This window comes from Alligator mississippiensis, chromosome 9, assembly GCF_030867095.1.
Source record: "Alligator mississippiensis isolate rAllMis1 chromosome 9, rAllMis1, whole genome shotgun sequence".
In the NCBI taxonomy this organism is placed as follows: Eukaryota; Metazoa; Chordata; order Crocodylia; family Alligatoridae; genus Alligator; species Alligator mississippiensis.
Window position 1 is genome coordinate 27,130,865 of NC_081832.1, and position 13,695 is coordinate 27,144,559.

General features: G+C 44.7%; 1 protein-coding gene across 2 annotated transcripts in view; it reads right to left on the bottom strand.

The window, feature by feature from the left end:
- ZNF341 (zinc finger protein 341) overlaps positions 1-8,890 on the bottom strand; it is a 47,204-nt gene extending 38,314 nt beyond the window's left edge. The window contains exon 1 of one of the 2 annotated variants that reach the window (XM_006267294.4): positions 8,763-8,880. In XM_006267294.4, the coding sequence (XP_006267356.1) occupies positions 8,763-8,793 (31 nt within the window). In that variant the 5' untranslated portion in view covers positions 8,794-8,880. Of the gene's footprint in view, positions 1-8,762 lie in introns of both variants that reach the window. The other variant, XM_014609471.3, reaches the window with a different exon arrangement.
- Between the last annotated feature and the right edge of the window lie 4,805 nt (positions 8,891-13,695).

A 13,695-nucleotide genomic window follows, 5' to 3' on the forward strand; every position in this document is an offset into this window, starting at 1 on the left:
GAGGAAGATGTGTGGCCTAAATCAGTAGTCTTACTTCAGTGCTAATATTTCCATTCATAGGTAATGCTTATAACATGCACCCTATTGATGATGCAACTGATATTCTCAAATCTGCATAAGAGAACAGTCTTAGGGTCATTTGGTTTTTGAGAGACAGACTCACTCACTGACTCATGTAAAAAACCTGTCAAGACCAGAGATTCTTACATTCCTTACGCTCTCTCTCAATTCATTTTTAATCATATCAACATGAAAAACTCAAATTGTGCTCACAGTTTATAGTCTATGCTCTGGTGTTTTATTGCCATTTCAATGAAATGTTTACAAAATAAAGTTTTAAAGCTCCTGATAATGCAGGATTCTAGAGGTGTTTTAACTATGTTGCAGCCATTGCTCCACCACAACAAAAAACAGCATACAATTTTCAAGGGTAAAATATTTTTTGAGAGATATAGCAAATACAGATCCTAATGTAACATCAATTAGCATGACATATCAGGAGGAAGAAAAATGCTGCAACCAATTGCAAAAACCTAAGGAACTGAAGTAGAGAAGCTACTTTCCTCTTACAGGTTCCCCTTCCTTGCCAGTTTTAAGAAGGAAATAAAAAACACTACATCTAAAGAAAATGCAGAGGTACTGTTTAGGTCCACAGGGTACAACTTCTGGATTTCCATAAGGGAGACTAAGGCACTCTTATCAGTCATCACCCATCAATATGCAGCATACCAACAACTGTTTAAGAACTCACTTCTGCATCACTTCCATGGTGGAAGTTAGTATTAACAAATAAACAGAATCAGCAAAGTGTGGCCAGTCTTGTGCTGTGCAGCTTGGCCAGCAGTACCATAACCATGAGTGGGCAAGTGGGGCAAGAGCCCCAAGTGTGTAAGAGGGAGTGGTCTATCAGAATAAGGGGGGGAAGGAGGGCACCTCATCCTCCTGTCCCATCCTCTGCACCTTCCCTGCAGCACCTCCAGCGGGGGGGAGAGGGGGGGGCAGCACGCGGGGCTGCTGATGGAGGGAAGATATTGCCTCCTTTTTTGCCACCAAAAATCGGTGTTTTTTAGCTGGTCACTACATGCCAAGGACATTCTTTACTCCACTCCCCCAGCAGCAATTTTTAATCTTATTTTAAAAGAAAATTCCGGGAATTTTTCAAGGTTTATCTTCCAAACATAAAAACCAAGTTGAAATTGGGATAAAAGGAAAAGAAAAAAAATTAGTTTAAATCAGGGAAAATGATAATAATAAATTTATACATATATACTTTTTAGTATGCTAACAATTCATACATGTTTAAACGGTTTCTACCTTTGTATTACAGCAAGAAATAGTTGTATTTAGAAGTACCCCCATCCTACTGTCATAACTCCCTATGGTATCCATGAACAAGGATTAAAAAAAATAAATAAAGTCTAATTTTTGTCCCATAATATTTTTCTTAAGTTTTTTGTGTAAAAACTCGGGTTTTCATAAACTGATTTTGAATTATTAGAAAAAGAATGAAGAACAGTAAGGTTAGGCTAAACTTTTTATATACAAACATATTTGTGTCTCATCAAAACTAACAGTTTTTCAGGAAATCCTGGTTTGCATAGGCTCCCGTGGTTTTCTTAAGTGTATCCTCACTCATGATGAGCCTCTTCCTCTCTTGGATGTAGTCCAGTTTTGAAAATAAGCATTCTGCATCCACTGATCCGGGGGGGTACACTCAAAGCTTTTCATGCAACTTTAGTAAAGTTGGGAAGTGCGTCTTGGTGGGTATTCCAAAAAGCAAGGACATAACAGTTCCACATTGTCAGGGATAGGCATGTTCATGCAATGTATTCACTTTTAAGATGCAAAGTTTCATCTTTGGTGGCAAGCAAATGGTTGAAACATTCTGACATAGTGGTCATAGTCTGCTGCAAAATCCACCTTGAGGAAGGGGTTCAACACCTGGATGACATTCCAAAAAGAATCTTTGGCACCAAACACTTCGGGGTTCAAACTATGTATTACAGTCACCTGCCATTTTTCGCAGAGAACAGTGTTTAACTCCTTGAAAGCTTTTTTGGTTCTTTCATGTTCCAAAGTCAGAAGGATTTCAAGAAACAGCTGTGTTTTCTCGCCATTTGTTTCTGTTGCAGCTTTTGGGTTAAATTTGAATTATATTTTGGTTGTCAGTACTGTATGCAATGAACTGCTAGAAAATATCGTGTTGGCAGCAGCAGAGATGAACTCCAGTGCTTTTTGCATTTCAGACAGCGAATCCAAGTTCTCAACAATGAATGTGACCTTGGTGCGCAGAATCTGGCCGTCACAGAGATTATTTGCCTGTTTCTTCAGAGTTTCTGCTTTAGCACCGATAAACTCATGGTGATCTAAAATACTCATTACCACAGTCCATGCCTGATTTACGTGACACGCAGCCAGGTAGAAACTCATCCACCAATGTGGCACTACAGGAGTCAGTGATCAGCAGTTAAGTTTACAGCTGTCTTGAACTTTATAAAACAAAGCCTTCAGCTTGTTTGCATGCTTGAAAACAGCCCCAAATCCAATGACAAAAGATTTCACATCTCTCATTTCTTCAATAGCTGTGGATGATGATAGTGCAACACGAATTAAAAGAGCTGGACAAGTAACTCATAATAGCTCCAGTTTCTGATTCAGTTTTATCTCCCGTGAAAACTTAGCCATATAGGAGGCAGAATCCATGTTAGTGGTGGCCACATTTTCCCAAGTCAGTTGGTACATCTCTAACATTGTACTGCTGCATGGACATGTGGGGTGTCAGTAAATGGGATGAATGTCACATCTGCACAAAACAATGCAGGTTTTTTGATTTTGAAATCAAAAAACGAAAACAAAAGGCTGAGAATCGGGTGGTTCAATACATCAGGGGATTCATCAAAAATCAAACTAGACACCACATTTCCATTAATTCTTTTATTCACTTTAGATGCTAGAGCTTCATCATTTTCTCTCAGGTTCTTATGAGTGAGGTTGCCTGCATTAGGAAGAGTTCTTGCTGCTGGACAGTATTGTCACACAAAGTCACCAATCAGTCCCTCCACGAGAAACAGCGGTTGCCCAGCAAAACAAGCAGCAGGAACAAATTCATTAACACAGTCGTGTTGGGATCTCCCCTTCATTAGTGCCCTGTTAAAAGCTACAGATATGGCCTGTTTATCCCTAATCTCACATTCTTCTTTAATTTTAATGTGTCACTTGCTTTCTACATGTTCTTTTATCCTGTTGGCACAAGAACTGACTTCAATGCCACAGTACTTGCAGCGCAATGCATCCTCTTTACCTTCCTGTTTACTCTTTTTGAAAACTTCTAAGCACTGATTTTCACAGATATATTCACAGAGAGATTTGCACTTTCTACCCATCTTTTACTGTGTTTTTTTTCTGTGTATGTTTTTATTCAGATCCACATTAAATGGAAGCACTAAGTGCCTACTTATGTCACATGAGCCAATCATGGTGCAATATTAACATAGTTTAATCTGACTGGCTCCATCATGTGTCTGGAGCGAGTTTTACATATAAGAACTGCTTCAGCTTCACTGCTGAAATACAAAACCATCTACTGGGATGGCATTTCATAAAAATCAATACCTGGTAAAATATTATTGAGTGAACTAAAAAACAGGTGTAAAAACCGAATAACTTCAATAAAAAAAATCAAGTAATTTTTTGGTGAAATTCGGTAAAAACTGAAAATGTGGAACACTAATCATATGCTACCACTGCTCAGGGCACAAAACTGGCCATTTGTACCTCGGGTGCTCAGTCTGTCTCTAACTCTGGTCCTACCCTGCCCCTGCCTTTTATCAATCAACTTTATCTGTCATACCATATTAGAACCTAGAAATCAATATAAAAAACTGCCAAGGGTAGCCTCGCAGACTTCAGCCAGACTGCTTTAGAGAGGAGTTCTCCTGGTGCCATGCAGTCCCTTTAGCAGCATGTGTAGGATCATGACTAAACTGTACATTCTACACATCTGAAGCTATGTCTTTTTGTCAGCAAAGCCCCTAGGGCCATTTTGGGCATTCAAATGAACTACAATACAACTAACATTAAATCAGAGGGAGTGTCACCTATTTTGCAGCCCCTGCCCTTGCACCTGATTGACAAGTCTGGCCTGCTTTGCTCATGACACTTCCATCAGGCATCTACATAGTAACACCAAAGAAAAAACAGGCTGAACTTCAAATTCTGTGCGGAAAGAGACATTTCTTTTCTTCACTTCCCCCTCTAAAGAGTCAGATTGTAAAGAATGGCACTGCACCCCCTGAGTCCCACTACTCAAGTAGGGGTATGTGGCATGCATGGTAGAATGATGTGCCTCTAAGAATAAAACCACAACACTTTCCTCTCCTTGGTTCCCCACTGAGTAGCAGGACTTTAAGGTATCCATTTAACCTGTACCTCTTCCCATCCATGGCAAGGAGAATCTGTGAGAATATGACTACAGCTGCCAGGGATTTAAGCATGTGAGCTACAGTTATACAGTTTAGGGTCCTTTACAATTCATTAAGACATGTTTCTACGTTGTAAGGGAGTACTTTCCAAAAATCAGATTAAGACATTAAAAAACTATGGATTATAAAGCAAAAATGTGTACAAAACTTCTGAAGATAGTAAAAGACTACATATTCTGATTATGTTATTAACAGAAATCAGCTTTTTAAGACACTCTTTAAGTACTTTTCTTCCACTGATGAATTTGCAAAGACAATATGGCAAGCTGTTTTAGCACATCAGAACCAATGTGTGAATCTGAACAGCCTGTTTCTTTTGCCAAACAGGAATGTGCAAATGGTACAAACAACAAACAGGGTACACTGGTAGGGCAGTTACATTATCTTGCTATAGCTCTCCTGAGGCATGAATTCAAGCTCTGCCCTTGATTAATTTTATAGGTTGTATCTGGCCATTTGGACTGGAGAATCAAAACTAGCTAGATACATGAATTACAGGCCAATCACTTTGATCTCAATCCTGGGTAAAATCCTGGAAAAAACTATCAAAGAGTCCATCACTAACAGGCTACAGAAGGCAGTATCCCAAAAGATAGCCAACATGGCTTCGTCACTGGCAGGTCATACCAGACCAACCTCATCTCCTACAGTCAGGTAACTCCCCACCTGGATAGGGGAAATCAGGTTGCTGTCATATACTTGGATTTCAGAAAGGCCTTTGACCTGGTCTCCCATGATGTCCTCACAGTTAAATTGGAAAAATGCGGCCTTGACTACTTTATGGTCCAGTGGTTAGGTAACTGGTTCTGTGGTACGACCCACAGTACTGATAGATAGGATTGAGCCATCATGGCAGGAGGTGACTAGTGGCGTTCCTCAGGGCTCGGTACTCGGACCACTACTTTTCAACATGTTCATCTACTATTTGGATTGGGGTATTAAAAGCAAACTGCCAAAGTTCATTGATGACAACAGGCTGGCACTACAGGCTGATCTGGACAGGCTTGTGAGGTGGGCAGACCTCAACCTGATGTCATTCAATGCAGAGAAACGCAAAGTGCTCCATCTGGGAAGAAATAATCCACAACACACTTACAGGCTTGGCAAGTGCTAGCCTAACCAGCACCACAACTGAACGAGACCTGGGTGTTGTGACAGACAACAAAATGAACATGGGCCACCAATGCGATGCCACAGTTGGCAGAGCTAATCAAACACTGGCATGCATCTACCGAGGCATCTCGAGCAAGGCTAAGGATTTCATCCTTCCGCTCTATTCGGCCTTGGTGAGACAGCAACTACAGTACTGCCTCCAGTTCTGGGCACCGCACTTCAGGAAGGATGGGGAGAAGCTCAAGAGAGTCCAAAGGAGCCTGATTAGAGGCCTAGAGACCAGGACATATGAGGAGAGGCTGAAAGACTTGGAACTGTTCAGCCTGGAGAAGACTCAAAGGGGACTTGGTGGCAGCCTATAAGTATATCAGGGGAGTACATCAAGGCCTGGGGAAGCAACTTTTCACCAAGGCTCTCCAGGGGAGGACTAGAAATAATGAGCACAAGCTGATTGAAGATTGCTTCAGACTAGACATAAGAAACAACTTCTTTACAAGTCAAGTGCCAAGGGTTTGAAACAGGCTCCCCCCCAGAGGTAGTACAGTCATCCAGCCTGGTGATCTTCAAAAACCATCTTGATGCCCATCTTGCTGGGATCATCTGACCCCAGAGGTCTTTCCTGCTGAAGCGCAGGTGGGCTGAACCCAATGATCCGTAAGGTCCCTTCCAGCCCCTAACAACTATGAAACTATGGTAGCCATGTTTTGATAGTAGCAAACAAGGGAGTGACAAGTGCATCTTAACCACATTAGCCCAATGGGACTGACTAAGCACTGCTGGAATTTTGACCTTAACAAGTAACAAAAAGAGAATTTGGTATTAAACATTATGCTGTAAACTTTTAAGATTATAATGAAGATATCTTAAATTACTGAAGCTCAAGAGTTTAAAAAATGTAATTCCTTTTTTATCATCATGCCAGGAGTCCCAAATTGGTTTTGTGAATGGGCCAGTTACATTTTTAATCACTGTATGTAGCCAGACATTCAGCTAGCATCACAAACTACCCCCGATCCCACTGGTACCAGAGAGAAGCTTGAATTAAAATCCAGAGAATACAGACAACACGGCAAATATAACGTTAGCCTTGCAATCTGCATTATTTAGTGAGAATGAGGCAAGACAATTTTAATATCACCACTATTTTGCACACAAAGTTACTAGATTTACCGAAGTGCTGTAACTTCTCCAATTAGGTGTAAAATTATGTAACTAAATTATTTGAAGTTTGACTCAAGAAGTTCTTCAATAAGCTTAAGAATTACTGTAATACCTTGTAGGTACCCACATACCTAAAGCCATTTCAGGTGGTCTGCATACTTAAAAAAAATACATTGTACTGGTTTGGCATAAATTATGCTTGGGTCAGATTTGAAAAAAAGAGCTAAATAAATCAAATTGTCTTTAACAAAAGCGGCCTTCCAGCAGACTCTGACTGTGATAGGGCCAGAGAATTGTTCTTAGAAAGGTGGAGAACTGGAGCCAGCAGGACACTACAGGTTTCTGATTTGTGTTTACCTACTGAGTTCTCTTTCAAGTCTACCTCATATTTGGAATTCTACACACTATCACTATTTAGTTTTTACAAAATGCCTACACTGGGTTAGATGCATTGCTGACAGATGTGAAGATGCATCTTTGCCCCAAAGAATTTATTAAGAGATGTTTGTGTTTTCAACCCTGCAGTTGAAGGCTAAGTCACCAACAACCTGAAATCTAGTCAATTAAAAAAAAAATAGTAAGTCACTTCACCTACTGTTGCTGCCAATTTTTGTGGGTTTTAAAAAAATACATTTTTGAATTCCCTAAAATGTTTTCTCATCTTCTGAATTATGTGAGAAAACCCACACAATAAGGAACTGATTACAAAGAGGAAACAGTGAAACTGACTACACAAAGTGCTGTCAAAGGCATAAAGTGAAACTGACAAAATAGAGATAAATATTTCTTCTTGCTAATCTTTCAATTACTACAACCTCAAGTGTTATTTGTAACATAGCAAAGTTTAAAAAAAAAAAACTCTCAAGCATCAGGTCTTTTGAGTTTACAGTCTGGAGTCACTTCAAGGAATGAAAAATATTCCCACTGCAATTTAAAAAAATAACAACATTCATGAGAGTGAGTTTTCTAATCAGAAATATTGTAGTTGGATAAAGTGCGAAAGGTCCCCGTCCTACAAGGGATCAACACAAAACAAGTTTGTGGCCTCAGAGACCTACTGGTGTTAGCGGGGCCTACTTGCACAGGTCCAGTTGCAGAACTGTGGCTAAATAATACTAATAACAGAACACAGCTCTACATGTGTAAGGCACCCAGGGTTTTCTTGTACATTCAGCACTCTCTCTTCCCAAGCAAGATTCTTGACATGGGTCCTCTGTTTAGCTTATGCCGACCCCGAGTCCCCCTAATAGGCCAACTAGGTCTCCCCCTCCAAACCCAGGAGACTGAGGGGGGAAAATCCAAGGCCAGTCAAGGCCAAGTAGATGCAGGTCAGTTTGAGTGCAGCATCACTCCTTCAGAGAAGGGAATTCAGGGCTGGGCAGAGCAAGGCAGGGCTCAGCCGGGGATCAGCACTAGCCCAAGCTGCCCCCCAAAGCCCCGGGCCTGGCAGCACACAGCGGTTGCTGCCCTGCCCTGAGCCCAGCGGGATCTGAGCTCAAAGCCTGGACCAGCCGGGGCTGCGGCCCTGCGCCCAGCACTGTGGGTTGCTCAGCCCGGCCCGCACTCCCTACTGGGGGCCTGAGCTGCGGCTGTGGGGAGAGGGCAGACGAAGTTTCTCCCTGCCCCGCGCCTGGGGCTCCGCCTGGGGCCTCTCCGGGGCTGCCCTGACAGGAGGGGTGGGGGTGCCCTCGAGGCCAGTCCCTCACGCCGGCCGGGGCAGCTGAGCCCGGGTCTCCCAGGGCGCGGGCCGGGCCGGGCCCGGCCGGGCCGGGCCGGGGGCGCTGCCTCCCGGCGGGCCGCAAGGGGCGGGCGCCGCAGGCTGCTACAGATGCAGCGGCTGTTCCAGAAACCCTCCCCCGGGCCGGGCAGCCTGGAGCGGCCGCAACCCCAGCCCCGCGCAGCGGAGGGAGGGGAGACGCCCGGCGCGGAAGAGCCGCGGCTGCCCGGGGAGGGGGAGGCGCGGCCGCTCCGCTCCCGGCCGGGCCGGCCCCGCCCGCGCCCCGTTACCTTCCAGGGCCTCGAATATCGCCTGCGCCATCTTGGAGCCGCGGCGGCCGGGACCCCGCAGCCTGAACGGGCATTGTGGGAAGGGCCGCGGCGGCCGCCAGGGGGAGCCCCGCGCAGAACCGCAGCAGGCCTCGGCCCGGGCCCCAACGCGCCCGCCAGGCCTTGGCGAGGCCCCGCCTGGAGCCGCGCGCGGCCCACGGGCTTCGCTCGCTCCCTGGGGCCGGGCTGGTTAATGAGCCGGCGCTCGGCCTGGCCCGGAGGCGCCACCTGCCTCGCGCGCGGTGGCCCCCGAGCCGAGCTGCCGGGCAGGCCCTGGCAGGGGCTCTGGGCTGGGCTGTGTCCGCTCCCTGCAGTGCGGGTCCGCGGCACGGCACTGCGCAACCCCGGGAGCTCGAGCCCGGTGGAGCCTGACAGCCCTGCGCCGACGCCCCTGCTGACACAACCCGCTGCACCAGGGGTGGCCAAGGAGCCACCTCCATCCCTCCCGGTGCTGGCCCTTCCAGGGGCTGTTCCCCAAGCTGCCACCTACACGTGCCAGGTCAGGGCCTACTCAAAGCAGTCAGGGATGCCAGCTGCAAGTTGCAGCCAATCCAGTTCAGGGGCTGCCTGTAGTGTGGGTCACAGAGTGGGCAATGCAGTCCCAGAGTGGCGAGAGCAGGTCCTGAACCCATGACACCTTACATGCAGTATCCAGCACTTGCCCTGGCCAGTCCAGGACTATGCTACCTATGGTCCTGGCTCCAGGCAGTCACAGACTGCACCACATGCCGCATCCACCCCAGACCAGTGGGGGTGGTGCCAGGTGTGGCCCAGTTCCAGACCAGCAGAACCAAGCGCTGTGGGAGGCCAAGGGGGAGATCTAATGCTCCTGAATGGGTCCCATGCCACTCATCTGGCAAGTAGACTGGGGCTAGATGAGTTTGCAACCGTGCACTATGCTGTTAGCTTTTTTGGCAACCAGAGTACACTTGGCTGGTATTCCACTTATAGTCCACTGCAACCTCCAGGTCCTGTGCGGTACTCCAGCCCAGCCAGTCATTCCCCAGTCTGTATTTCTTCATGCAATACTTCTGTCTCAAGTGCAGAACTTTGCATTTGTCCCTTGTGAATTTAATCTGGTTGATTGCACATTGTTTCTGTAATTTATCCAGGTCATTCTGGATCCTAGACCTACCCTTGAGAGTGCCTGCAACTACCCAACTTGCTATTATACACAAATTTGCTAATGAAGTACCTAGTCCCATGGGGCTAATATTTTGGCAGTTGTGCCACAAATTAGCCCCTCCCCCAGCACCACTGATTCCCTTTCCCTTGCCTGATCTGCAGCTTTGCTTTTTTCCTTCCCTATACTCCCTGCCCAAATTTGCTGCTTTGATTTCTGCTTCCTGCCCTATCTGCTGCTGTGCTGCCTGTCGCCTCCCTGATCTGTTGAGTGCCAGGCACAGAGGCTGCCCATGCTGCAAGTGGCAGACATGCCACAGTTTGGCCACCCCTGGTCCAAATAAAGAAAATGACAAAAAATACCAGACCCAAGACAGGCCGCAGGGGAGCCCCACCTGAGACCTCCTCCCAACTAGACACTGAACCACTAATGACTATTCACTGAGAATGATGATCCAACCAGTTATCTATCCACATTACAGTGCTTTCATGTACTCCTTATTTCCTTATTTTGTTAACAGAAGTGTCATGGGAGAGAGTTTCAAACACCTTACTAAGTCAATTCACATAGCCAATCACCTTTTCATAGAAGGAAATCAGGTTGGTTGGGTATCACTTGCTCTTGGTGAATCCAGGCTGGTTGTTCCTGATCATGTTGTTTTCCTCTAGTCTAGTTGCTTCACAATAGATTCCTTCAGGACCTGTTCCATGATCTTTCCAGGTATCAAGGTCAGACTGACTAGTCTACAATTCCCAAGATGCTTCTTCCCTTTTTAAAAAAATTAGCACTATCTTTGCCCTTTTTCAGTCATCTGGGACCTCACCTGACCCCCACATACTCTCAAAGAGGATAGCTTAATGGCGCTGAAATTACCTCAGCCAACCCCTTCAATAATCTAAAGTGCACCCCATCCTCCCCTCCTCTCTTGAAAGATTCTAGCTTCTCTAAGCAATCCCTAACCTGTTCTTCCACTACTCTAAACTGTTTATCTCCTTCCCTATCTTTGCTGCTGCCTGTGCTTATCATCTGGTAGCTGCCCCTGTTTGTGAAAACTGAAGTGTAAAAGACATCAATACTTCAGCCTTCTATGCATTATCTGTAACTAGATTGCCTTCTGCATTCTATAAGGGACCTAGGATTTCTTTGGTCTTCCTTTTACTTTTGACATACTTGTAGATATTGACATACTTGTGTTGAGGAAGACTGGCAAGCTCTAAAAGAGACTATCCATGAGGTTTGCACAGAATCAATTGGCTATATCACCTGACATCGTCAGGACTGGTTTGACAAAAACAACATTGAGATCAAAGCCCTTCTCAGTCAGAAGAGAAAAGCTTCCTGTAACTGGCAAAACCATCCCACATCCAGTCAGAATCAGGGAACTTTTTGACAGCTTAAACCTGAAGCCCAGAGGAAGCTTTGAGGAATCAAAAATGAGTGGTGGGAAGAAAGGCAAAAGAAATCCAACAATTGACAATCATGACATGCGGAACATCAGTGCAATCAAAGCTGTGTATGGACCAAGCTCTTGCAGACTCACCCCACTTGGAACTAAAGATAGCAGTCCACTCCTCACAGACAATGAGTCCATCAGCAATTGCTGGAAGGAGCACTACCAAAAGCTCCTCAACCAAGAATCAACTGTGACTAATGAAACCATTAAATCCGTCCTGCAACATCCAATAAGGTAAGCACTTGCCAGTCCACCAACATCTGAAGAAGTCTACCAGCCAATAAGACATGTATGACCTACAGGAACCATCTAAAAAACCTGGAATGCCATCACCAGTGCTACCTCCAGAAGATCCTTTGCATAAAGTGGGAGGGTCATTGCACAAATGCCAGTATTCCCACCAATGCTAACACCATCAGTATGGAAGTGTTGCTTATTCAACATCAGTTGCAGTGAACAGGGCATTGTGTGCTCATGCCTGATGTGCATTTACCGAAACAACGACTATACTCCCAACTCAGCCAAAGACAAAGGATACGAGGGGGCCAGAGGAAATGCTTCAAGGACATCCGCAAGGCAAACATTAAGAATTGTGGCAGTTGCATCTCAAATCATGCCTTGGCCTTCCTAATTTTCTCCCTACTTGCCTGTGCAATACTTTTATACTCTTCCCTAGTAATATGACCACATTTCCATTTTCTGTAGGATTTGTTTTTTGCATTCAACTCATTGAAGAGATAGCTATCTAGCCAGACTGGTCTTTTGTTGCAGACTCCTTTACCCCTCAGACTTGGCTCTTGGTGCAGATTCTGACCACCAATTCCCTGAGCTTGTTAAAATCTACTTTTTTAATCAAGTATCTTTATTCTGCTACTCCCCTCTCTCCCTTCCTCCCTTCCTTCCTGATCATTTTGTGGTCACTATCACACGTTACCTTCTATTTACACTTACTTGACTGGTTCCTCTCTGCTTGTGAGCAGCAAGTTGAGAAGAGCTTTCTCCATAGGTGGTCTCCCTATCATCTGCACCAAAAAGTTAACCCAAACACACTACAAGAATTTGCTAGACTGCCTGTGCACTGCTGAGTTTGCCTCCCCACAGGTGTCACGGTAATTAAAGTCCCTCAAAAGAACCAGGTCCTGCAATTTGGAAACTTCCATCAGTTGTTTAAAGAAGGCCTTGCCCACTTACTCCTGGTTTGGTGGCCTATAGCAAATGTCTACCTTGACAATCCCCCTGTTGCTCTCCCCTCTGACCTTTATACAGAAGCTTTCAACAGGCCTACCTTCCACTTTACGCTGCATGCTGTTTGGTTGGGGGATAAATTCAAAATCCTGATAATGTTATGTATTCAGAAGTTACAAATGTACAATTTCAGCCTTAAGTTCATTATAGCATAGAGTTTTTTGTCTAAATTTTTACCTTCCACTCTAAAGTATTTCTGTTATTATGTAAGTTTGTTAACTCTACCCCATGTTGCAGAATGTAATGTGGACATACTTTTGGTAAAAAACCTAGATTCCTAACAATTGTGATATCATAAACTAGTTGTACTGAAGTCACTGGTGAAAAATCCACTCATTTCAACAGAACCAGTATTTGGTGGATAGGGAAGGGATGTCCAGCAGTGTGACAAGGCGTGCAGCAGGATCTTCCATCGACCCTTACAACATCCGTTATAAATACCATCCATAAAACTAAATGCCCAGGTTCAGAATATTTGCTGGTACTTGTATTTTCCTGGGTGAAGGGAGGTTGTTGGTTGGTTCAAGTAATAGAAGCATGCACTTGATCAGCTTTTTCCTCACTTGGTTCTTTTAGGGATAGGGTAAAAATGATTGTCCAAAGGCAAAACATGAACACTTTATAAATCCAAAAATGTATCCTCTGGCCCTCAGACTGCAATTTGCTGGTTCAGCACTTAGGCCTCATGTACAGCATGGGTTTTATTACATTCAAACACTACTAAACACATGGTATTGCCCCACATATATTGCCATACATTGTGGCCTTGTCTGTATTAATAAGACAAAATTAAGGCATAATTTGTGGTCTGAACACATCGCTAAGTGTATTTTAGATCACTTTTATATACTAACATAGGTTACTCCAGCATCTGGAAAGGACAGGTAGCCATTTCTCTAGGGGAAGATTGCCTGTAGGCACTATTACAAAGCATCATCACTGAGTTGGCAGGAGAATTGGCAATAGCCTGTTTGCATTGAGCAAATGGCTACTCCAGAATAGAAGAGGACATATGACCCCTACACTGGTGTAACTTGAACTAATTTTGTTTTACTCCTGATTTTTTCAGGGGT